Source organism: Falco rusticolus, chromosome 1 (genome assembly GCF_015220075.1).
Source record: "Falco rusticolus isolate bFalRus1 chromosome 1, bFalRus1.pri, whole genome shotgun sequence".
Classification (NCBI taxonomy): domain Eukaryota; kingdom Metazoa; phylum Chordata; class Aves; order Falconiformes; family Falconidae; genus Falco; species Falco rusticolus.
This window is the reverse complement of record NC_051187.1, coordinates 16,125,174-16,151,688: the sequence shown is the minus strand read 5'-3', so window position 1 is coordinate 16,151,688 and position 26,515 is coordinate 16,125,174. Positions and strand designations below refer to the sequence as shown.

Sequence of the window (26,515 nt, the reverse complement as noted above, 5' to 3'; positions counted from 1 at the left end):
AAATACTTGCAGTATTCGGAACTATACAGCAGAGCGTTGCTGTTGCACCAGTACCAGGGCAGTATTGAGGCGGGTAATTTTATTTATCGCTGTTTTCCCTGGCTGGGCACCTCAGCCCCGAGGGCCGCCTGAGGCAAGGCGGCCCCTGGCGAAGCCCCGCGGCCCGCTGGGCCGGCTCCCCCCCAGCCACGGCGGCCCCGGGACCCCGGCCCCTGCGCTGCCGTCGGGCGGGCGGGCGCTAGGACCCGGCCCCGTCCCGCCGCTCCGCTCTGCCCCGGCCCCGCCCCTCCCTCTCGCCCGCCCTCCCGTGAGAAGATGGCGGCGCCCTTGGCGCAGCAGCTGCAGGAGCTGCTCGACCCCCGGCCCAGCCTGCGCGACCCCGAGGACGACGCGGAGGAAGGTGAGGGAGGTCTGGGAGGAGGCTTTAACGCCCGCGGCTGGCGGGGGCGGGCTGGGGCGGCCCGGGCGCCGCCAGGACCTGCCGCACGTGGTGCCGCGGCGGCGCTGGGCCCAGGCCCGGGGCCCCCTCAGCCCCTCGGCCTCCTCCATCGCTGTCAGCCGCGGGCGGGGGCCGCTCCCCCCGCTGCGCCCCCAGCCCCGGGCCGCCCCCGCCCGCCAGGAGCCCGGGAGTGGGGCTGCGGCGGGGCCAGGGTTCCCTCAGCGGTCGGCGCTCTCTTAGGGATCGGGGCTCCCTCGGGGGCCGGCGCTCCCTCAGGGGGCTCCCTCGGGGATCGGGGCTCTCTCAGGGGCTGGTGCCCCCTCAGCACCACGCAGGCTCCCAGCAGGCCAGGCTGTGCGGGGCCAGACCGGGGAGTGGATCCGGCTGGAAATTGCCAGGGAAAGAGCCATAAAGGCACAGCGCCGGGGCAGGAGTGCTTCCCCCGCTGGGGCGCGGCGCGTGGTGGCAGCCCCCTCGGCACACCCCATGCCCCGAGCAGGCCGCAGCGCACCGCACCTGTGTCCTTTGACACTTGCCAGTGAGCAGTTGTCAATTTACATTTTTAATCGACCTCGTTTTGCCTTAGTTGTGATTTTTGAGACGTTTCGTCCCGTTCCCCGTGACATGTAGGTGGCGGTGTCATCTTCGAGGTTTCCAGGCTGGTGCCTCGCCTCTTGAGATAGCCAGTTCACCGTCACATGCAGGCAGCGCCTGGCTTTAGGAGGTGCGAGGCACAAGTCGTGGTAAACATTGTGCCAGCTACCCTGGTTCTGCTATACAAGCATATATGAGAGCAGTAGTATCTTGCAAGCAACGTTTTAGTAACCCCTGAGGAAATTAGTGTAGTTAGCAAAGGCTTTTTCCCATTTTAGTAATCACAGTTTAGTTTCAGACTTCATACAGGGCGTAGATGTAGTGTTAGCAACATGGTGTAACAGTGGAGTTGGCAGTCCAGGGTTAACGGTGGGACTTGGTGATATTAAAGGTCTTTTCCAACCTAAATGATTCTGTGATTTTAGTGGTGCCAAGACTGAGAAGGCCAGAAGATCCGTCGAACGTCACAGGTCATTCTGCATCTGCCCCTCTTGCCTGGTCATTCCTTGGTGCTGAGCATCTCACCATCCTCCTGTACCTGGAGTGACAATATTTAGACCAGATCTTGTTGCTTTGGTTATGAGCAGGAGGTTTTTTTCCTTTCCCCCTGCTTCTGCTTCAAGTAAACACTGTATGTGAGGCATTAACATTTCCAAACACACATTAAAAGAGCACTTAGCGATGTTCAGCCAGTTGGATCACTCAATTGGTTGAACAAAGCTAACCCTGTAATTTTGCATACAGAGTGTCTTGCACATGAATGAAAATAGGGAGGGAGTACAGTATGATGTGTTTTCTTTGCTGGACTGTCCTATTCCTCTGTCTTGGAGAAGATGGGTATGAAAGAGATTAATAACCACAGTGAAATTAATTTATCTGTTTAGGCTTTCTAAAATGTTGACATATTTATATGGCTTGTATGTATAGCAAGAGGTCAAAGTGCATCTGAATTGCCTCTTTTAATCTGTAAGCGTGAAGTGAGTGAAGGCATTCCAGCTTCGTTGAGCCCTTCACCTGGAGGACTCTACTTCTCATGAGACCCTTGTGAATCCGTGGAAGGGCTTAGATAAGTCTAGGTTGTTCAGCACTTCATATGCGTTCTTTGAAATAAAGAGGAGTCAGGGAAGAAAGTGTAAATGTAGGCAATATTCATTAAAAAAAAAAATCAGCAGGATTTTTTTGGCATTTGTTAATAAACATCAATCTCTGCATTGTGGGTGAGCCCTGTGGTACCAAGTGTGTAGACAGAGCAGTCCAGAGTACTGAGAGGGGCGTTTAAATTGGTCCGTTAACATCTCCCTTTCTCCTGCAAAGATTAACCTGTCAGGTGGGAGAACACCTTTGGCTGCAGAGAGGTCACAAGATGTTTTCTGGAAAATACCCTTAGAGCTGTCTTATCTCTTCTGCTAAGTCTGAAGTGTTACTTTCCTCAGTGGTTCCTAGGCCGGGCTGGTGTTGATCTACACAAAACCCAGCTTTGAGGCTTTTTCTCTGCCTTTGATTCCCCAGCAACCTTTCCCTCTTTGCAGAAAATTAGTGTACTGGCTTTCCTTTGCCCAGCAGGAAAGAGCTTTGCTCCCTCTCAAAACCCAAAAATCAGACTTTCATGTGAGGCCGTGTTGCCCCCCAGCTCACCTGTTTGTTTGTAGCGCATGAGGAGTTTTCCGTGGCCCCTTCCTGCAGCGACTTGTAATTTGAAGCTCTCTTCAGTTTAGACACCCCTCCCTCTCTTTTTCTTCCCCACAGCTACAGTTGCTAAAGTGATTGACAAATTTGAGGATGAAACTGCAGATGACATTTTGCCTGTTGGTAACATACGAAAAAAAGTTTCAGCATCTCTCTTGGAAGCTGATAAAAGGTACAGTGGAAAGGCTACGTCTCGCAAAGCTTTGAGGGAAGAACTCTGGGGTGATGCTCTGTCTGAAGAAGGATCTGGTAAGAAATCTCATTTCATTCCCCTTTTCAACAGACTAATCAAAATTCGATGTTGGCATGTTAACTGAGCTAGTGCTGTCTGTTGAACTGAGGCGACAAACTTAAGGTTCCCATTACAGGGCAATAAACAGATACAATGAAGTTGGACATCTTGAAGTGCCTTTCCAGAATTCAGGCTGTATTTTTTGGCCTGAGGGAAAGGGAAATCCTAAAGAGGAGGTCACTTCTATAAATTGAGGAAAGAGTGTGACTAAGTTTAAGGTGAGGTTCATGCACTGACTGAACATTGTGTGGAGGAAAAGAAACAGCTCCCATTTTTAAGCCAATATATCTTGGGGACTGCAAGTATATACAGATTCTTATATTAAAAATGCATATAGCAAATTCTGACCATGTTGTTTGCTTATCATGTCATTGTTTAGTGGGAAAGCTGAGCCATGGATCTACTAATCGTGGCTGCAGAAAATGTGAGCTGAGATCTTTTTGTGAATATGGCCTTGCATTTCCATTTTTTAGCCAAAACAAAGAGTAGCATCATACCCAAATAAAATGGAATTTGGAGCTCAAGTAGCCCAAACCATTAGCTATTGATGATGCATCCTACAAAAGTGGCACATTCTGCTGGTAAGCAAATAATTTTTTTTCCCTTTTAATTGTTAGCTGAAGAAGCATTAGATGAATGGTACAGCAGCAGCGAAGATTCAGAAGAGGATGACAGCTTAGGCACTAAAACAAAGGAGAAGCCCAGCAGTGCTGGCAGTGACCAGGAGGATGACTTGGAAGATGATGAGGAGACAGATCTGTCTGTCAAGGCTAAGGCATCGAAGTTAAGTTTCCAGAATATCACAGACTTTGAGAAATTTACAGAGGGGATGGATGATACAGGAAGCAGTGAAGGGGAAGATGATGACGATTCCAGCATGGAAGAAGGAAGTGAGGAGGAGGAGTATGGGAGTGAAAACCACATTGATATAAAGGAAACCAAAGACAGTGAAGATGATGGGGGTGTGATGACATTCTCGAAAGGACAAGAGGATGAAGAAGTAGAAAAGGGAAAAGCTGTGAGGAACCAGCTAGGTTTGTGCATGTTTGCTTTGTGTTTTGACAAGACTTTCACCTTGCTGACACTATAGAAACTGGCCATGTTAGGAACCGCTTCACCATGTTAACATGCTGTTAGCATATTGCATGTGCATGCTACAGCAGCCCTAGTCATTTGCAAATGTTCTGCCAAATCTGCTGTGCAAGCTGATGTCACTGCTGCTGCAAAATCTCATGTTATGAAGTGCATTTATCCACTGGCTTAATTGAACCAGTACTGAATATATTTGTGGGATGGGGACATCCTACGCTAGTAGTGCTGTGCAATGATGCTGATACTGCTTCTGTTTCTTTTCAAAATATAATATTGAATGCAATTTCTTCCTATCTGTCCTATTAAACTATCAAACTTCCACTTGCAGAATGTCCTTTTAACAGTAAAACAAAGGGATGGATCAGAGAATTGCAGTCAGGACCATAGGGTGGGATGCTGCTTGGTCCAGAGACGTTTTCTGGTACCAATTCTGTGCTGGGTCAGCGCATGCAAAGAATTGCCCTAACCTGGAGTAATTTAGCTCAAAGGAGAGGGCCTGTGCTGTTAAGTCAGCAGCTCCTTCAGAAGGAGCAAATGCTTTGGCTTGCTGAATAATTGTTTTATTTTCTCTTTTGTTATGAAGCACTGTGGGATCAATTATTGGAAGGGAGAATCAAGATGCAGAAGGCACTCATGACAGTCAACCGGCTTCCACAGCCAGATACCTACCCAATCTTCAGAAAGGAAGGTGGACAAGAATTTGACAATGCCGTCGAGAACTGTAAGAATTCTTTAACCTTTCTACTTTGGTTAGACTGCTGTAGCCAGTATGTTTTGCCTGTGGGGGAAAGTGAGGGCTTTGGGTTGCATGTCTTTAGTATTAGCTGTTGGTTTGTATTGCCTTAAACATTAATTAGATACTGTGCAAACAGAAACCAAAAACTGTTTGCTACCCCAAAGAAAATGTCTCCTGTCACCCGTGTGCGTATATGCCTAGTTGATCTCTGCTGGTGGCCTGTCATCACTTACGTGTTGTTGGTTAGTCTCAGCTCAAGTCCTGCTGTGATTTCTAGCTTGCTTATCAAATTTGGTTTGTGCTCTATCTTAGAAATAATAGGTTTGGTTATTGCTGTTGGGTGCCGCGTTAGGATGCTTCTTTGTCCAGAGACACCTTGTGGTACCAATCTTGTGCTGGGTCAGTGAATACAAAGATTTGCCCTAACCAGGAGTAATGTAGCACAAAGGAGAGGGCCTGTGCTGTTTGATCAACAGCAAATATCTTTTCAGCTTGGAGCTGCTGCTTCTGTTTGTTTTTTTAGGATTACTATTAATGATACCAAACTGATGAAATTTGTACTCGATTCTCCAATATGGCAAATACAGTGTGCATGCTCCACTTGATAAGTGCAAAGTAGTCAAAAACCCCATAAAAGTGTGTTGTGGGTCTATTTAATTTTTAGGATTGGACGCCTTTTTTTCTAGTCTTAAGGAAATCCACAGGGAGATAAATGTCTGGTATGTTATCCTTAGGAATAAATGCTAACTACTTCAGGTATCGGTTGGTGCCCATTCCTCCCTGACATGTTATTTTCTGTCAAAACCCAGACAGATGACAGTATTTACAGAGCACAGATTGTTCTTTTTTCTGATCACACTGATCAGAAATTAATGAACTTCATAGGATATTCTTCCAGTGATTTGTGAATTATAAAGATAAGCTCAGTAGCATTTTAAAGCTTGCCAGGGTGGTTATCCCTTCCACTTCTATTTCTTCATTCCCAATCTTGAGATACTGTGGACTTCCCACAACGTTTGAGCCCCATAGGTGAGCACCCTGGGGAGCGTCACGAGAGGCTCCCTTATGGGAACCAGTTGGTAGGAAACACCATAGTGGTGCCTGCAGCCTTTCATGTTAAAGGCCGGAGGTGCATTGGGGCCATCTGCCTGGCTGTGGTTGTATATCCACTCAGCCACACCGTGCCAGTCGGTACATGCTGTAGCGATACCGGTGCGTGGAGAAATTTTGGCCTGGGCTGGCACAAGTCATCTTAAAACTGGGTTAGGAACTTCCACAATCATTGAACTTGACCCTGAATCTTGCCCCTACACCAAGTTTTGACTCGTCTTACAGCTTACGCCTGATTTGAACATGGCAGCTAATCAGCTTATCTGCAGTTAGAGCAGATGAGATAGTTTATATTTTAAAGTTAGCTCTGCTGCTTTAAATGAAATGATTAAAGAAAGAAAGGCAAACTCCCAACAATACTAAGCTGACCTTTCAGTGAAATACATGTTATTAATGTATTTAATGAGATGCATTACAAACTGCACTGAGCACCATGTTTCATTACAGGTCTAAAATGCAATATCATTAAAGACCTTTAACAGAAACAATGGTTGACATTTTGATATTTCCCATAAGCAAAATACATCCAAGAACATGGAGTATAATACTGTACACGGTACAGCAGAGAGGCTAATCTCTCAGTTGTCCAGAACACTAAAGGAAAATCCACTGTTAATAACTGCTCAGTGATTCCCTGCCCACCCTCTTCTCATAATCTGAACAGGAAAGTTGCCTTGGTACACTCTGATGTTTCTGGTAGCCTGGGTTCATGTTCTGTATTTCATCTGTAAAGACAGCAAGAAAATAAAGCTGGATGGACCTGTGCAAATTCAGCAGAGGAAGTGCTCGGACTGACAGACCAGAAAATAATGAATGTAGGAACATTCTTCTACTACTGCACTTGTTTAGTGTTCTGTGGCGCTTTCTAAGGGACGAAAGTTATATTCCTTCTTTTACTTATATATTTATATTTTAATTAAATCTGGAACTCTACATAAAGTAGGTTACAATAAATAGTAATTTTTTATAAGCTACGCTATTGTCCAGTGCAGCTACCTTTCACTGCCTTGCAAAGATGCTCTTTGCAGAAGTTACAAAGTGCCAAACATGAAATAAGGAGTAAACTTATATGTGAAGATCTTATGAAAGACTAGGGGGTGTAGCTGGTGTTACGTGGCAAGGACCCATTTCTCTCAGTTTGCTGTGTTGGGCGCTGTGAGAGGGACTCATGTCCAATCGACAGCTAGAGCTTTACCTGGTGGGCAGTCTGAGCTGTGTTACATTGTCACTCACAGAGCTTCTGCCTGGATAACAGGGCTGTGACCTGTTGGTTCAGGAGGTGAAACAAAGTCCTTTCTGAAAATATACATCATGATACATTTAAAGTTCTTTCATGAATTGATGCACCTCGATTTACAAGAAGGGGAAAAAAAATCTCACTTATTATAAATCACCTTCCAGTAAAAGTCTTAGTTTTTAGCTGATCAAGTGGTTTGGTGTAGTGGCTTCTATAAAAACAAATTTTTTTTTACTCGATTTTGAACAGTGATGTAATGGGCTGGGTGAACATTTGTGGACTCCTGAGTTCTCATCCCAGTTGCATTACCAGCTTATGGGTAGGATCCCATTCCTCAGGCTGGAAAAATTAGAAGAACTGTGCAGGAGAAAGTTTAAAAGATGAGTGGAAGAGAGGACTTCGTAAGTACTGAATCTTGAGATAATCGTGACATTGACACTGTTTTGGACTGGATGATACTCTTCTTTCAGGGAAGCCTCAGCACTTCTTTCCAAATCCAGAAAATACATTTGGCGTGCTTTCAGTCACCTTCATGGAGTACATGGAAATGATTTCGCGTTCAAGTTGCACGAAGCATTTGGTGCCAAAAGTCCTGACTCTGGGTGTACACTATAGCCAGCTGAAGGCAGGATGGCACGGACAGGTCTTGGCACCCAGGTCTCTCTGAGGCCCTGGACAAGTCCCTTGCATGTCGTTGAAAGCTGCCCCAAATGCTTTCAGTGACTTATCCCAAGTCCTTCCATTTCTCATGAAATTTCTGCTCTATGCTCACAGGAAGGAAGAATTTTTTGAAATGGAAAATGGTCCTTCGAGTATTTGCCTCTTTGGTATCTCCCACTTGTGACAACCCTTGATGCAGCCAGTGGTGGTAGGGAAATTCCCTGAGGGTTTGAGTATAATTGTGTTAAAGAGTAGACGGCAATGCTCAACAGAATTTGCAGTTTTAAAGCCAGATCTGAGTGAAAATGGTAAGGTCGTGCATGTTTTCCAAATTTTGAGATTGGAGGTTACAAAACCTCAAGTGTTTGATTTATTATTTTTGTAATCTTTTATGAAATAATTTTTAAAAAACAAATGATACAGTGTGCTTTGGACAGTCTTGGATTCCTGAGATCTCAGGTTCTGGTGGATGATTTACTGCAAAATTGCTTATAAATTGAAGTAGAAAATGTTTTGCAGACCTGGCAGCTTTCAGGCTTCACACCCATTTGTCACCCAGCATTTCCCTTTGTGTATAGAACAAGAATTAATTAGGCTGCACTGCAGGAAAAGTTTATGGCCATAATTTATATAGGATGAATTTCTGTTTAAAGAGACAGCATTGCTTTGTTTGCACTGTCTTACTTTTTCTTTCCTTTTTTTTTTTTTTAATCTTTAATTATATTCCAGATTTTTTTCTGTCACCCCTTTTTACATACAAATTGGAGACCGAACTGTGGTCATGGAGCTCATGTTTATTTCTGTTTTGCATCCATGGAGAAAGTCTGAATGGTTTTTAATACTGAAATCACAGTGGCTGTGCGCTGAATGCGGGAATGTGGTGCAAATGTTTAACGTTTAATGCACTGCACACGTGAACTCCCACAGCTTACGTGTCTGAGATGCTGCTGCCTGGAGTGGTCTGTTTCTCCAAGATACATTTGTATTCTCTTGCACCGTATCTTCCAGTCTAGTCCAGGGCTTGAGATGTTGCCTCTGTTTGGGGTCTTGCACGTTCAATTAATGTTTTTCATAATCAATGCAAGTCAGAATTTGCAATCTGCTCCTGATTTGCACATTAAAGAGACCCATTAATTAAAAATTCCAATCCCTGGCATGTTCCCGCAGGATCCTTGCATTATTTACATAGAAAAAGAGTGCAAGGTGCAAGTTTCTGTGCTGTGTCTCTGCACAGATTGCATGCCTGCCATTCATATTTCTGTGTATGTTTTCAAGGGGGAGGAAGGTTAGGAGTGGATTTCATGAAAATGTCACCAAAAATTACCTCAAGGGCAAGAAAGAGCCAAAGAAGAGGTGGAAGCAACATTAGTGAAGCCACATCCAATGTCAGGAATTAACAGTTCCTAGGTATGAGGCTTGTTATGTTAAATCTTGATACAGTGACAAAACCCTCACAGCTAACTGGGGGGCAGGGGGGCAGCAGGAGCTTTAAGAAATGGTATCTCTCAATCGAGAAAGGCTAGAAGCTATTGTTCTATGTGCCCTGGGTAGCTAGGCTTCCCGATACAGTCATGTAGCTCTGTTTCTGCTATTTTAATTACTTTCTCTTTATAATTCTGGTTAAAAATACTAAGCTGGGAATTTTTCAGTGACTAGTAATTTATGCTCCACAAAAAGAGCTGGGAAATCTAGCTTTTAAATAGTGTAATATGTTATTTTAAGTTTTTAGTTGGCAAGATGAGGAGTTAAAAACATAGGGGAACTCGGGTGAGGATCTTGCGGAAGGCAAGATGCTGGTGGAAATCGCAAGACTTTAGAGGGACGAGTAGTTGTATATGTTTTCATATGTATATGCTTTCACTTTCCAAGAGTTCAATAGGTCCCTGAAATGTACACTACTGGCTGAATTTTTGTGTGGTTGTGGTTTTTTGTTGGTTGGTTGGTTGGTTTTTTGCTTTGACTTAATCTGTCAGTGGATTAAGAGAAAATACTGGAATCCTGCATTTCTATTTTTCAGCATAAGCTCGAGATAAATTGTTATGGAGAAATGGAGAAAATGCTGGTTTTGGTAAAAGTAGATATGCAGGGTCTGTAAGAATGGATTTGCTTGCTGAAGGAACAGAAAGTGGGGACAACAAAAATTAACTGTTATTTACACTTTGTAGAGCTGTGGAGAAGTTATACAAAGGTTTGTGATCAATAAGAAAATAAACTTGAATAAAGTGAATCAAATAAAAAAAAAATCAAATTAAATGCTCCATGTGCTTGCAAGGCCATTATCCCCAAACCTGCTTGGATTATTAATGTTTTAATGGAGCAGCAGCAGTGAGCTCTGCCTAGCAGCGGCCTGAACTTTTCAGCACAGTGCCTTGTCTACTGCTAATAGATACAGAATTGTATACAGCTTTTTAAATTCTGCTGAAATTTGTGCATCTTTTCTTAACTGACAGTGATGTTTGAACTTTGATTTGTATTCCCTGTAGTCAGCTAGGTCTTATTTTCCTGATGACTGTGATGTTACCCTAGACGATTCATCCATGGACATCCTCTGTGGCTGCGAGCTAGTGGCATTGCATCCATGCATGGAACACAATACCAGTGTTCCTTGTGTCCAAGGAGGGTGCATTATCCAGAAAAAACATTGTCTCCCCCATTACAGAGCATTTCTGTGGTATCCCCTTTGAAATTCCTCCAGAAGAATTGTTGCATTGGGCTCACAAAAGAGATGAGCTTGTATTGGAGTCAGGGCGTTGAAGAGTGCTGCAGTTAGCACAGCAGGCTGATGAGCGATGCTGCAGCCCGTGACCTTGTTCGCTCTAGAAGCAGACTGCACCAGGGCCTGAGGACAGTAGAATAGTGCATTCTTGCCTCTTGGGAATAAGTTAAATGCAGTGATGGAGACCAGTATCCTACCAGCAGTGCTCCTTGCAGCCTGTATGGTGTTGCAGATAGCGTGTTTCTTTGTGGCCGCTCTAGGGGTGCAATTACACCTTGAAATAGGAAATGGCAGTTGCTGCCTGAACAGTGGTTCCCAGTCCTGCCTTTCCTTCTCCATACTGAGTGTGGACTGCAGAATGGTAGACCGCGTGCAACTTTTACATCCTTCAACATGTGTTTTAAATGGGGTGCTGTGAAGAAAATTTATTCAAAAGAAAGATGTGGAAAGATGAAACAAGGGAAACGAGTGTGAGCTATGTGGAAAGTTTGTAGGAAGCAATCCTTATATGAATAATCTTACCATAGCCAGTTTCTTCAGCTCAGAGTCAGTTGCTGGATAAATTGTATTACATATTGCTTAGTTATTAGTTACCCTTAAGGTGTTACGTGTCTGAGGTGCAGCTAGCTGGAGGTTGCTGTTTAATCCTGTTTTATTAAAAAGTAGAGCCAAAAGGAGCACTTCCAGAACTTTGCAGGACTTGCCTGGGACTGCACAAGGCTGGGCATTTGTTGTCTTCCGGGAGATGAAGGAGATGCTGACTTTTTTATTCCTGTAATGTGAGGTCCAGGCAAACACTTTTCCTGACCCAGAAAAGTCTGTTTCTGGGGGGGGAAATAGGTGCATTTGTAGCCAGAGTGCTGGCAAAGGACTATGCTTCCACCTGGAGCTGTGTGGACCTTTCTAGTAATTGCCTGAGTTGGGCTCTTGGTACGCCAGGTTGGTTAACTGCTCCCGTGACAAATATCTGTGGCTTGTGACTGAACAGCACATTTGTGGATGAGGCCTCTTAAGGATGTGATTAAGAATCCCACTTACATTCATTGCCAGCAGGAGACCTCCAAAGATGCCATGTGTTTTCTGGTTTTACATTCTTGCATATTAAACATTGCTGTATAAATGCTTAACACTTAGTATCTTTCTTTTCTTCTGAGTTGGTTCTGTAATATTTTGCTGAAAAGGGACTCAACACTGGGAGAGATTCTATTTAGTATCTCTTCAGTGTATGTTTGTTTGTTGGTTCTCAGTGTCTTTTTAATAGAGGATTTTTGCTGGGTTCTGTTCCTCTGATTCCTGGTCCTTAAAAAAAGTAGTAACTACATTCTGTACAACATCCAGGTAAGTCATGTCGAAGAAGCTCATTAAGCATTGACTAACTTTGAATAAGATAAGCCTGCTTTAGGTACTGGAGAACCTGTTTACTTCTACGCATCCTCCTCTCCACTTGTGCAGCATGCTCTGTCTGATGGGCTCACCCTCTGCCTCGCTCCTTGGCTGCACCTGGTTGTCGTTTTACACATCTGGTAGGAGAAAAGCTGTCAGATGAAATGTGCTTTGTTGACACAGGCTCCGGATTTTTCGGAGAAGCCTGCAGGAATCGGCTGCCAATAATTCACTGATAATTTTGTTATCATCTGTATTTGTGGATTACTTTTAAAACTAAAATGCATCCATACGTACATCTGGAGATGATAATGCATTAGTACAGAGCAGGGTAGGTGTCACAGGGGAGTGGGGGAGGAACTGAGGCACAGGGAGATTACACAGTTTCCAGAGGCACAGAGCAGTTACAGGATTAATTGGTGCTAGGCAAGATCATGGACTTAAATATATTCTTGCTTTGAAGATTTTACTGGGAGCCTGCACAAATGTGTGACAGCAGAACTGAGTTTCAAGCCTGAGTGTAAATTATTGTGATCAGATCTAGCCCACTTAAAACTGGTAGTTCATTTTAATTGAATTGTATTAGTCTAGACACTTTATGAATACAAAAAACATCATGCTTGTCGATTCATGCAGGGTTGAATTTGATTTAAATGGATGTGGATGCAGGTGTCCCCAAATTTCACCTTTCCTCTCTGATCTAATGAAGAATCTATTCAACTCCTTTTGGGACTGAGCCAAAGCCTGTTGACATTAATGAAGACTTTTCTCTCAACTGAAATAAATGAATGAATTGGAGCCTTTTCTAGAAATTTTACTGTAATGATCCTGTGCCATTGAGAGCTTTTAGTAAAAACTGGGGTCAGTAAGGGTGATACACTCCTGGGCTCACGGTTGGCCGTTCTGCATATGTGCCAGCAAGTGAGATGGTAGAGATACAAAGTGAGACGCTTTAGACAAAGGCACAGGTCTTGGTTTTGGAGATCTGTTGTTGTTCGTGTGTGTTTGGTTTGGTAATGGGGGTGTGTGATGTTTTGTGCATGTGCAGAATTTGGGCTTTGCAAGGTCCCAGGAAAATGTTTTGTGACTTCTTGTTACTGTCTGTGAATTGTTCAGAAATTCTGTGTGGGAGGTAGTGGAGAAGTGCTGGATGTTTATTTCACGTATAGTTTGGGGCTTTTTTTTCCAGAAAAAAAACCCCTCTTGCCCTTCCTCACTGAGTGCCAAGTGTGGTATTTAGTCTTTTTTGAGCGGAATTTTTGTCTGCTTCTCTTGTACAGATGTGGTAAAAAGGAAATGCTCCCATTCTGTAGGTTATCTCCATAGCCATACGTGTTGGACACTATTGGCGTTTGAGGTTTACTTTAAAGCTGTCATGAATTCTTGTGCAAGAAATGGTAGGAGAGTCCGTAGTTGTTGATCCCGTACAGCCAAACTCTGGACCATGGGATTACACCACACTTAAAGCACATCAAATAGGTTTGCCTACACTTGAGCTTCCCAGGATAATTAGTAGCTAATTAAATTGAGTTTAGCTAAATACTTGTGCATGTTAGCTTGTATACTCCACAAAAAAGATGCAGGGAAACAAAGGCTTGCAGAGCATCCAGACAAGCATGTGCAAATGTCAGCTAACTCGGATTAATTGGCAATTGGTTACCTTGAGATGGAAACTCGGTGCTTGTCATGATAAATATAATTAATGGCCTGGTATTATGTGGAGAGGTCAGTCTAGATGGGCTAATGTTCCATTCTGGCCTTAATATCTAGATAACTATGAAATTTCACATTTCCTCTTCCTTTCTCATTCTTGCATATGTACTTGGGGATTCCTGCCTCGCAGAGACGGGAATGCATGCTGTCAGCTTCTTTACATTTACAGTAATGTAAAACATCAGTTTTTATAAATCTCATTTTTACAAGCCCCATCCCCTCCCTGGTTTGGACTGATATCAGGAGATGATGGTTGAGGCAAATCAGTAGAGCATGAACTTCATGGAAGTGTTTCTCTTTCCCTTCTCAGCTTTCCCCCTCCCCCAGTCCCCACTAATAAAATCCTTGAATACCAAACCTTTTATTCTGTTGTTGCATCTAGTTATTTTCTTTACTTTTAGCAAACTCATCTGTGTCTGATCCTGTTGTCCTTACTGTCAAATGCAGTCATATTAGAGTGAAAGGGCTAAATTGAGTCTGTTCTGTAACTCTTTGGGAGTCAGTTGAACTGCTTGTGTGAAAGAGGTTTGCAGCATTGGCTCCTTTGTGCTGAAGGAATACAATTTTCCCCTCTGCAAAGGCTTTGCATCATTTGCATTCCAATGGAACCAGCAAATTGGGCCTTCGGTGTGGAGCAGACCTTTTTATTGCAATTGGCAGAAAAGTCGACCTTTTCCTACTGTCATTTGATAAAATTCCACAATCTTGGTGTTTTGGGAAGCGTGAAGGGAATGTTACTCCCATAATTCCCTAAAATGACCTGTACAGATTTACAAGTGCTTTGTGCTAGGATTCAGCTTAAGTGCGTGAGAAATGTGTATGTAACTATACCACCTCTAAAAAAAATCAGATCACTCTCTGCTGCCAGAGGGCTCTAGGCTGGCTGGTGTAGCTTCTGTCTGATGCTTATCAGTAGCCTTCTGCTTCTGTGCCATCTTGGGTTTGGGGCACCAGGATGTTCACTATCTGAAGATAGTGATAGTCCTGCCTGCACCATGTTGTTGCTCCTGCGGTTAGTTATGCAGCGGGAATTACAGAAAAGCTGTTGTCCAAAGCCCTGTGTTTAAGATGCAATACCTGGAGGAATTCCCCCCGCCTTTTCCTGGCTGGTAATGTTGCTCTGCTGTTGGGAATATAGAGCAAGCTCCAAAAGTAATACTGACAGACTTCAGAATTATGATACACTGGAGCTCTGGCGTAATTCTTTGTTGAAGAAGTTAGAGGCCTAAAATGTTAAGGCTTATTGTTATTCTGAGTTGATAATCTCTGCCTTGCTTTAATAATTTTTCCTCATGCCTGGATAGCCTGCGAGTTGCACAATAATCACTCACACAGCTTTGTAATCAATGCCCAAAGTAATAGGATTCCGCTGGCCAACGGCAATTAATAAATTTGTGTCTTTTTTAAAACACTAGCAAGTCGGGCCTGAAATACGACTGACTGGCTTTCCTCATTTGCATATTTATTGCAGTGGAAAAATTCTTGCCGAATGATTGATGTTGAGCCTGCCTCTTGAATTCCAAACAGCACATTATTATGAAATGAAAAATGCCGGCCATACAGTTGATTAAAGTTGAAGACAGTGGAATCGGTGTTTTTTAAGATTGTGGGAGAATTAAAGGCATATTTTAATAGATGTTGACAAGAAGTGAACTAACAAAAGCAAAGCAAAGGATTTGCTTGAAAAGATTTAATCAAACGTGTTTCGTGGGGGATTAATTGCTGGGGATGACTAGTGCAAGTGGCTGGCTTGTGGATTTGAATGAGAAGTATTGTTCTCAGGCCAGCATATTGAGTGCCATTTTGACCTGTAGTTTAACTCCTGTCCCACAGTCGTTTGAAAGGAGTGAAAATTTCCCCTCTTCATCTGAATGTTGGGATAAACGCATGTACCAGATAAAGATACTCTTCATTATGTACGGCTATTAAAATAAAAGAGGCTTGATTCCTCTCCTTCTATTTATTTGCATAGTGTGACCGGTGGGCCGGGCACTGTGCCTGTTCCGTGCAGGGACACGGTGACTCTCCATGGTGGCAGGGGAAACTCTCCCAGTGCTGGGCAGCTCAGCTTTTGCTCTGTGTGTCATGGTTCAGACACCAGCATTGTTCCAGCTTTTCTGTGTAAGCACTTCATGCAGCCTGTGGAGGTACATGGAAGATTAAAAGCTTGCATGCCGATGATATTCCTGGGATGCCAGATCCTCAGATTTAATTGAGGGGAAACGGTAGTTAATTTCCAGCTTCGGCGTGGGCTCTGAATTGCAGCCGTGTCCTGTGCGTGTGGTGTTCCATGCTAGTACATCATGGTAACGATGCTCTGTTTGTGTTCGCATACAGTGTGGACTCAGTAGCAGGCAGGCACTGTTCTGTAGGGGAGCACCTGCCCCATTAAGCTGTGGAAGGTGCCACAAACATAAAACAATGGTGTGAAAATCCTGGGAGTTTTCACCCCACTTTTTAGGATTCTGTCCCTAACCATTTTACTCCGGATCTGCTGGATGGATGCAGCAGGGTCAGGCGGGGAGGAGTTTGCCTGGTGGAGCAGTTTTGGGAATCCCACTGGTTGGCTCTCTGTGAATACCTTTGAAAGCGTGGCCTTGAGGCACTGGCTTTTTTCCATCGACTTAAAGTGTCTCTGCGTGAGGCCGCTCCCTGCTGCTCCGCACCAGCTGCCGCTCTCCGCAGCTGCCTGGGAAGATGAAATGAGACCCCATTTTTAGAGGTCATGAAAAAGAGCGCAGATATTTTTCTGCGCAGGAAGCTGCCTTGCTGTAGAAATGCTGAACTTACAGCAATAGGTGAGCACAGAAGCCATCGTGCCTGCAAGTCCCCAGCGCGGCAGCTCTTAGGTTTCAGTGGCAGCGGGAGGCACAGCTGCCCTTTGCGTGCAGAGAGGGCTGGAGAGGGAGCGCCTGGTGGGGTTGGTGCGCTGCACCCTGGAGCTACCCCACACCGAGGGGGATGCCAGCAGCACAGCCGGTTTGTCCGTAACCACTGGCATTGACAAAATTGATTTTTGTGGTTTGAGAGCAGTAGGACAGATTTCATCTCTGGTGGGTCTCCTGACACTTTGATACATGGCAGTGCTATCCCTGAATGGAGCTAAATACTCCAGGGCTACTTTCTGACTGGGTGAAGGGATGTATAAAATGAGAACATATGAGAGAGTATTAACAGAAAGGCACACTTTGATTTACTGATACTGGCTCCCAGCTTTCTTGGTGGATTGATATGCTGTCTGCTGGATCTGGAACAACTTTTTCACTCCTGTACACAAAATGAAGGGGCTCCCATGGACTCTTAAAAGTGACTCTTACAAGTTAGCATCTCACTACAGACACTCTGAGTCCTATTTAAGCTGGAAGTTATATTCAAACCACGTTTCTGTGTTCTTGGAGCAGCTGCAGATAGATGCCACTCAGCATCCTTTTTTCTTTCCCAAATGGCAGCTTTAGAAAAGGTTTGGTGGAAGGAGGGGTTGCTTGTTGTCCTGGGTGTAGCTGGCTTCTCCTACGCACAGAGTATGACTTCTTGTTCTGGGGATTTCAGTTGCTCGTACTGAAATGTCATAAAGGGATCCAGCTTCTTTTGCTTTTAAGGCAGTGCTGAGCCACCTGTCCTCAAAAAACACAGGTGGGACGTGCAGATGTAACTCCTGGAAAAGGAGTTACTTGCTGGTAATTTCTTGCTGGTAATGTATTGGCCCAATGTTAAACATGTCAGTTATGACACTGATGTCCATATCAGGTGGAATATTTACCCTGTCACATTGCAGTGCAGGTTACAAGAGAGATGCAGCAAAGCTGCTGGCAGAGAGGAGGAGAGAAACGATGGGAGAGGCACAGAGGGGTTAACTGGGGTGGTCAGCTATGCCTGTGAAGTCAAGTGTGTGGGGGGGTTACTTACTGCAATTTATGGTAGTTCAGCTGCTTTGGCAGTGCTGTGCCTGCAGTCACTGAGTGCTGCTGGGTGCACTGGGCTGGGAAGGGGCAGCTGGGGATGTCTAAGCTGCAGTTGCTGGCTGAACACAACAGAGCAACTCCCAGAAGTGGTGCTGACGGCAGTTAGTGCATGTAGTTCTGGGCATAAGCTGTTGGCATCAGGATCTTCCTGATGGTGAATGAGTGATGGGAGGGCAGTCGCAGAGCTTGAACAGCATTGCCTCAGCCTTGGCCAGTTTGTGATGCTTGTGAAAACCCTAGTGTCAATACTTTCTTGGTCCCGAAAGCTTTAGAAACTGAAAATCAGGGACTGCCTAGGGCTTCGCACAGCTGATGGCGGTGGGAGGCCCCTGCTACATGGTCAGGGCTGGCATTGCCTGTGCTCTTAGGAGGTATCGCTGGCTTTGTTCTGTGAACAGAGCGGGGAAGGGAGCAGGAGGTACAAACCTGATGGTTATCACATGTGAAAGCTGCTAGTTGGTTGCCTTAATGTACTAGCGTGCTTGAAAGCTCCATGTTTGTGGCTCTTTTCTGTTTAATTGTCTGTTTCAGACAAGGAGCAGCGTTAAAAAAAAATGTGCTGGAGCGGGTAGGAGAGCAGGAGGGTTAGCATCCGGCTTTCTTTCAAAATGACACAGTTTGCATCTATGAAATGGTTTTGTTTTATGCTGCCTTCATTCACTGATAGATTCAGTCTTCTCCCCGAAGCAGACAGTGTAAAGGCAGATGAGGGCATTAGAGGGAAGAGAAGGTGAAGAGAGAGAGGAGACTGGGAAGAAAACAGTCCCTTCTGGAATTAAACATGAAATGGATAGGGCAGGGCTGGATGGGAAGAGGGCAGAGGAGGGTGACACTTGGCTTCTGAAGTTGAGTTTACAGCGCACTTAAGCAGCCAACAGTAACAATGAGAATGCCATCCAATAATGCTATTAAATACACAGGAACTGAAAACACGGAAATTACCCAGCTGTAAGAGGCTCATGATGAAGCCACTATCTGGAATAATTAGCCCTCCCACCTGGTTAGACGCCACAGTCATTGTCTTGCCTGCCCTCTCCATCCCCTTCACTCCAAATAAAATTGCTCCCCATCCCCACTTCTGTTGGGGTCCATATCTCATAGCCTGGGGGAGCTTGAGCCTGTCTTTATTCCTTGCCTGCTTGCCGTGGCCCTGATATACCCCAGAAGAGCTGGAGTGCTACTCCAGTTGTAATTGACAGGATCAAAGCCGCCTGGGGTGCATTAGCACTGCTGCTGGAGGGTAGGCAGCGGGTAGAAAATAAACAGTTTCAGAAGCTCTGGGGACATTTAGCTGTGTTACAGGCAGTGGGAAAGATTTTGCTGTTGTAAGCTGTGCACTCAGGCTAGGGTGGGGGCACGTTCCTTTTGCAAGTGACACTTTAGCTGCAGACACATACAACAAATGCATTTTAAGGGCTTTTTGTCTGTTTGTCTCTTGGAATTGTTTTGATGTTAACACACGACTGTTTTACAAGTACAGCAAACCTAATCCGTTAATAGGTTTATATAGAAGAGTTGTCAGAACATATCTATAATGAACTGCGGGCTGGGGGAGGAGGGGTCCAACAGCTGACGCGCAACAAAAATTTTAAAACATCTTCTCCTTGACATTCCTGTTACTGAGGTCAGGCCGTAATTTATCTGAAGATGGTGACAACTGAGCAATATCACAGTGGTAACATGCGGGAGATTGAGACCTCTGAGCTCTGGGCTGATTTCTGCTTGCACTGTCTTTGGCTGATGAAGATTTGCTGTTCACCCCACCCATGATCTCAGTGTCCTCCATTAAAAAAAACAAATGAAGAAAAAAAATCAGGTGGTGAAAGTCCTCTCCATTCTTTTATGCTAACTACAAAGAAAGAAACAGGTTTGGGAGTTAAGCAGAGCAGCCCCACAGACTTCATGTCAGTGGAGGAACTGGCCGCAGAGGTACCAGGGGAAGCTCTGGGGAACATCGCAGCACCACAGTGCTCCTCCTGCCCTCGGAACAAATCCAGGTGCTCTGTCAGCGCAAGGTACAGCTGCCCTGTGAGGACGCTCGCTCTGGGTGGGTGGGAGGGAAGCCAAGCTGGCCTGAATGTATCCCTGCAAAGAAACACAGATCCTTAAGTGGTGTGCTACATTTATCCAAGCAGCGCATTTCTTCTTTCCGCGGTGCCTCTTTGTAAAAGCAGAAGGCATTACGCCAGTGTCAGGTAAAATAAATTACACCTGTGTAAGTTCAGTTTAGGTTTTTTGGGTAGAAGCACACTAAGCATTTTACCTGTGAGAGCTGACCCTGTGATTGATGCGTAGCAATGTACAAAGGGAGACTTTGTGTAGGCCCTAGACAAACACTTGTTTATATCAGAGCGTTCTGCGGGGAGGCTTGTTGGTTGCCACAAAAGAAGTATTTTTAAAGAACAGATGCTGCAACAGTGTGCAGTTAACCCCTCCCACAGTCAGCTGCAACTGTGTGTCCTTGGAGAACATAGGATCATTGGAACAGAGATTGTTTTCTCTGCATCTGCACAGATACCGGAAAATGGTCAGCTGTGAAAGCCTTGGATGCACAGCATCAGATATACATTCAGGATTTGTATCTGCAAATACCCTGGAAAGCAACTCCTCATGCCTGTAAAACTAACCTTCACGTACTGATCGTTTTGTACACCTCTCTACCCCAATTTTTTCTTCACTTTCTCTCTTTCTAAGGATCTCTGGGCCTGCAGTTCTGCTTTTCTGATCAGAATCTTCTCATTAAACTTGCCAGGTCATTGTTTAAGTTTCCTCCATAGATCAGATCTTGCTACATTTGATTTTATTTACAATCTAATTTCTTATACCTCCTGTGTGGTAAGCACAGTGGTGTAGAAACCAGCGGTAGTCACAGCCCTGCAGGAGTTTGTTTTTTCTTCTTGCCTTCCCTCTTTCCGCTCCCTATAACATGCACATTGTGTACAAGACAGAAAAGTCAGAGGTCGAGTTTAGACTGGGTGTAGGTATATACATTTTCCCTTGTGTTGCTCTGTAGTATTGAGCTGAGGCTGGCCTCTGCTGTAGAACTTAACACAGGCGAGAAAGATGAGTGAGTCGGCAAAAAGGTTGTTGTCATATGTGTGTCATTAGACGCTTCTGCACATAGTGCTTCTTCAGTATGTCAATCCTGTAGGCTTTGCAGTCTGAATGTTGTTGATGAAACATTAGATCGGTGTACTCCCCATGTGCAGCCAGGCAGATGTTTAGAAGGCAGTCCATGCCTCCTCTCCTCCCTTTTTAGGCAAGAAGTGTTCTTTCCCAGCGATGTGGTTTGACATTACAGCTATAAAATCAGCTTGAAGATAAAACCACATTTCTAACTGATCAGAGAAAAAACAGTTAATGGGACATGCAGAAGCTGAGGCAGAAATTCAGATTCAAGAAGAGAAACTAAGCACTACAAAGCTAAGTCTTCATCAGAAGCAAGGATCAGTGGGAAATTGTCACGTGTGTCTCTTGTTCTGCAGGTTGTAAAGCCATAGAGGGGTTGCTGAAAGTATTAGTGGAACTCAGGATGAGCTGCTTTATCATACCCAGGCACGAGGCATCTGGTAGATGGAAAGCAATCAAAACCTGAGAGGTAAATACAAAATAAGACACAAAATAAGATGTTTCTGAAGCTGAATCTGAGACTGAAGAAGCCTCCAACTCTCCCACAAACAGGACAATGTGCAGCCTCTCTGCTGTTCTGCTGGTCAGTTGCTGCTGTATCTGCACAAATGACCATCTGAATTAGTTCTGCCAGTGTGGGAAGTCTGTTTTGTAGTCTTTCTGATAACAGAGAAGGGGCTAAACCATGGGTCTAAATATCCCTGTGGTGTGGAAAAAAGCATGGGTGGTAGTGGAGGGGCTGTAAAGACATACTGCCTTAGAGTGGTGTAGGGTGTTTAGTCTGCATGTTTTTGTTCTAGTGATGATGAAATCCCTAGCAGTAGTGATGAAGAGCAAGTGGAGAAGACCCAGGAGAAGAGGAGCAGTCTCCCAAAACGAAAGCTAAAGTTCGAGGACTACCCAGAATTCATAGCCAAGCGGTATGCGGACTTAAGGACATACCGGAACAACGTCTTGCAGAAGTGGGATGAACAAGACAAAGCTGGCATCTGGAAAAGTGGGAAAGGCAAGTCTTTGTGTGTGTGTGCTGACATGCTTATTGTTTAGCAGAGGTGTGTGGAACAAGTTGATTTGAAAGTTTCCTATTGTGGCAGTTCCGAGTTAAGCTGAGAGTTACAGCAGTAAGAAATACACAGTTACGCACTTTTCCCCAACTTAAAGTTGGGGAAAACTTAACGGTTGGAAAGGAGCTGAGCCCTCAAATTTCAAAGGCATAAGCCTGCTATCTTTTGTTTTGAGCAGATGGACAGGGAAAAATTTTCAGAGACAAATGGTTTCCAAGTTTGGGAAAAACTCTTGGATAGTATTGATGTTCTCCCAGCCAGACATCTCGTCATAGCCAGTCTCCAGCACCAAGTAAGCCCTATGAAAATGCCACTATTGCTGATCAACAAGCTGTTTGTGTTTTATAACAGAACTAGGGGCTTCTGTGGCTCTCCTCCTCCATGAAGTGTACGCTTTAATACAATGGGTAATCATTTCACCCGAAGATCCAGGGTCTCCTAACATCTGTGAGTTAGTATTAATCATTGAGAAGTTAATCTGAACCAGAACAGCAAAGGCATTTTATTAAGCCAAGGATCAGGTTGCCTCAGGTTGGGAAGGGAGCAAGAGGGAGAAACAAATAAAAAATCCTAGCAGAAATCCCTGCAACGAAGCCCATACCCCCTCCTCTTGGAATGCTGTCTGCTTATCCACTGACATGGAAAGATAGAGGAACATTGCTGCCTCGAGGAAAAGCTTTCTGCATTATCTGACACTAGTTAATGTTGTTGCAGGGTTTCAGTGCCTTTGAGCGTTCAATCTTGACTCAGATTGATCATATTATGATGGACAAAGAGAGATTACTACGGCGGACACAGACCAAGCGATCAGTGTATACAGTGCTGGGAAAGAAGGAACAGGAATCTCATCCGGTCCCTGAACCTGTGCCTGAAAATTCGGTAAGGGTATTTTGTTTATATAACTCACTCTGTAGCAGCAGTGAAACTCTCTGCAAAACAGTTAGCTTGAGTCTTTAGCAGGTAGATATTCTTGTTTGTGAGAGATTTATGAAGGAGATGTCTGAGTGTTGATTCCTGTAATGTAATGGCTAAGAAAAAGATGTAGACATTCTAATTTCCAGTTTTATGGTGTTTGTGTTATTGCCTGTGCCAGTTCTTGACAGGGGAAAAACAAGGTTGGTCTGTGATTGTGCCCCTCTTGTGCTGTAGGAAGTGATGCTCACTAAATCGCTTTTTGAGGTAGCGGCACAAAACTTTGTTTTACTCGGGAGTTTAGAAATTTACCCAGAAGGTCACTTCTAAAATCCTACTGCATGTAACCTCCAGAATATGTAGTAGGAAGTCTGTTATTAATTTAGTATTTAAGAGAGAAGAAATACTCAATTCTGAGAGATCATTTAGAATCACTGCACTGCAGGATGTATTTTTTGCCATTACGTTAAAAATATCTGTAGTATTTTGCCAGAAAGTCTTTGCACAGTCCTATTTATTCCCAGTAAGAGGTATCATAAATCTATTTTGGCATTGGCAGCATTTCTGCCTTGCCTTTAAATGTATTCCTGATCCTTAAAAGCTTGTTATGTTGGGAGTTTTTCTCCATTCCTTCATATCTTCAAATGTGTTTACAAGCTGCTGCACATGGTGTCATCAGCTAGAGACAGAAATACGCACATACGAGCTTTGGTGTTTCCTTTGTGCTTCTAGGAAGTCCTCCCTCAGTCAGATTCCAACAGGCACCTGAGGACATAGATGAGGAGATATTTGATGATGATGACTTTTATCACCAGGTAGGTGATGGTAAACCTGTGTTGGAATTATGGCTCCAGTCGGTTTTTAATACTTACGGAGCTAATGCGGTTGGTTCTGTGCTCTAAATTTCTCTTACCAGTGAAACTCGGTTACCTGTTCTAACATCCCAGGTCTCTATAGATGCCTCAGAGGACTTTGCTTACAACTTTCGATATAGGCCTATGTGAGCTTAAACTCGTGTTGTGGATGTAAATTTTACTGCTGTTACTGGTACTGCTGTACTTGAGTGAGTCCGGGCTCTAGGTTAAGGGCTGTGCCTGTTGTTCTTGCTGGTGAACATTGCTACACAAGAGAAAAATTATTGAATTCTCTAAAGGTGACTGTTCTCTGTGGGCAGAGTCCCATTATGAAAACCGATTCTAGTAGATTCTCAAAGCACACTGAGTTACTCCTCATCTCAGCCTCCATCATCTCATCTACCTACTGAATGAAAAAGCTGCAGGGCTTCTCTAGCACTTTTCTTGGAGTTGTGCCAGCCTGGATTTAAGCCAGTTATTCTTTTTATTTGCAAAATTCTTAGAAACAAGGAATCTGCACTCAGTGCATGGAGGCTGCAGCTTAGGGAAGCCTTGTGTTTGTAATTTATTTAATAAATGACAGTGACAGCTTTATGAAATACTTAAATTGGCATATATTGAGGAGTATGATTCACTGTAAGTCCTTCCCCAGCACACAAAACCCTAGTTTTGCTTTGATGATCCACATAGAGCTTTAACTTTAGGACTAAACAAATATCGTTATAGCATTAGAAAAGCAGAAATTTCTGATCTGAATAGTTACTGGGGTGGCTAGTAAAGTGCTGGGGCAGTGGAAGAGAGGTGTTGCCATGTGACTACTCTGATAACTGGTCCAACCAGAAGCATTAGAATACTTTGAAAATTTGGGGTTTCCTCTGCAGAGCCAGGACTAAAGGTGAATAAAAAGATACTTGAAATTTGTAATTCTTATCTGTGTTTTATGGATAGGAAATACATAAAACCTTACCACTGCTGGGTTTTTTCCTCTACAAGGAGGTTTTCAACATGTTTCCAGCCCTACTGTTGTAGATGTCCAGGAGAATTTTTGCAGTAGACCTCACCTAGTGCAGAATTAGGGCAACTTGAATATTTAATGTTAGCGAGGGATCTACTCAAGGCAGTGTACCCCAGAAGCCAGGATAGTATTCCAAGCTAGCTCCTCTCCAGGCTGTGTCTTTGTTGTAAGAGCATCTCTGCTAGTATTGCTGTGAATTGAGCAGCATCCCTTGGGCAGGTGAAGGTGCCAGATTCATCTGTGTAGGCTTTAAAATGATGATCAGCGAGTGTCTGTTGCCAGCAGTGGTGGAAGAGACCAAATCTGTAAGGCAGTGAAGTAACACTGAGGTGGAACACGGGGGCCAAATGAACCCTAAGAACACAGAAGAAATTAAGTTAGTGTAACAGAATTGTGAAGTGGTCAAGGAGAAACAGCTGTGATTGACAGTCTGTGGACCTGTGCAGAGTACGTGCTTATTGGCCATGAAATGTTAAATTTTTAAAAGAAAAATAGCAATAGATGAATGGCCCGTCTTTCCTTCTAATAACTTTAACTTCGATAAATCGTGATTTCAGAAATATGACTAGTCACAGCTTAGCTTTTCCCCTCACTGGTTAATTGGGGTGCTGGGGTTAATCTAAATTAAAACTTAAACTAATAGAGGTCATTGAGGGAAGAGAATCACCTGAGTAAAACAAATGGGTCTGCCAGGCACAACTGTATCTTGGCCATTTCCCAAGAGGGAAGTGGCAGCAAATTGGAGTTGTTTCAGCATTCAGTAGAGGTGAAGGATGGGTGACACCGGTTTAATGTACAGCACCTCCGGAAACATTCCAGATTGCATTCCTTGCTGTACCAACTGCTGCCTCCTGCGCACAGTGAATAGGAGCAGGACCAGCCAACAACATCTGGCAGCACAGCAAGGAATGGGTGCAACTTTCGAAACCCCATAGACTCTAAATATGGTGCTTAGCCTGGTGGAGGCTTTAATCACTTACCACTCTTTGGCAGCGGGCTACGACAGCTTATCCTAGCCTCGTACATCACACACAGACATCTGCTGAGCCGCGAGGCAGCTACACATTCATTTTCCTTTCTTGCCTTTTTTTTTTTTTTTTTTTTTTTTTTTATATCCATCCCTCCTTCCCTCCCTCCTTCCCTTCCACCCTTCTCCTCTCCTCCTGTCTCCAATATGCTTCTTGGGAGAGATGATCTGTAAAGATTACTGCTTCATTGTGTGCAAGTAATTGTGGGGATGCCAGCCCCTTGCCAGACACAGCGCAGCACCTGTTCTGCTGACCTGGTTAATGTCTTCTGTTGAGTGGGATTTGGCAGAGATTGGAGCTGAAGCCAATTCAGTGATAAGGCTAAAGAAAATGGCTGTATGTTTTCTGTCACCTCCCAATTAAATTGGTTTCATAAAGTGCTTTCCTGTATTTGTCAGGGTGGTAAGCTGAAGCTGAACGTTGCATTCAGAAAGGCTAGAGTGCATTACAATAGAGCACTGACAATACGGTGAATGTGTGTTCTTTCAGATGGGTCATAACTGTGCAGTGCTTTTGTGTGCGTGTATGATTGCGTGTGTGGATGTACATATATAAAGAAAATGTGGAAAGGGAACTGGTTCTTCAGTAGTAATCAGCAGCAACGTCCCTGGTTGTTGGAGCTGAGGTTGCTCAGGAACTCTGACCTCTGTTCTGTGCATAATACTTACTGCAAAGTGCATGTGTACGTTTTGATGGGTGCTTTTTTCTTTGTATTTAAATTTAGATCCAGACTTTTTTTAGTATCGCTTTCATTTTTCTCAATAACATTTTAAAATGTTTAGTTTATTAAACCACCAGCAGTAATCAAAATAAAGGTGAACATTCAGATAAGGGAGGACATTGGAAACCAACTTCTTGTATATTTCAGTATGAAATTAAGCAAGTAAAAAGGA

General features: G+C 44.1%; 1 protein-coding gene across 1 annotated transcript in view; it reads left to right on the top strand.

The window, feature by feature from the left end:
• Positions 1-298: 298 nt before the first annotated feature.
• Positions 299-26,515, top strand: part of AATF (apoptosis antagonizing transcription factor) — a 39,653-nt gene continuing 13,436 nt past the window's right edge. Inside the window, 12 exon segments of the mRNA XM_037371112.1 lie at positions 299-400; positions 2,780-2,968; positions 3,629-4,045; positions 4,687-4,824; positions 21,106-21,144; positions 21,147-21,167; positions 21,170-21,218; positions 21,550-21,721; positions 21,723-21,755; positions 22,528-22,692; positions 23,458-23,491; positions 23,494-23,540. Coding sequence (XP_037227009.1) covers positions 316-400; positions 2,780-2,968; positions 3,629-4,045; positions 4,687-4,824; positions 21,106-21,144; positions 21,147-21,167; positions 21,170-21,218; positions 21,550-21,721; positions 21,723-21,755; positions 22,528-22,692; positions 23,458-23,491; positions 23,494-23,540 — 1,389 coding nt within the window. The 5' untranslated portion in view covers positions 299-315.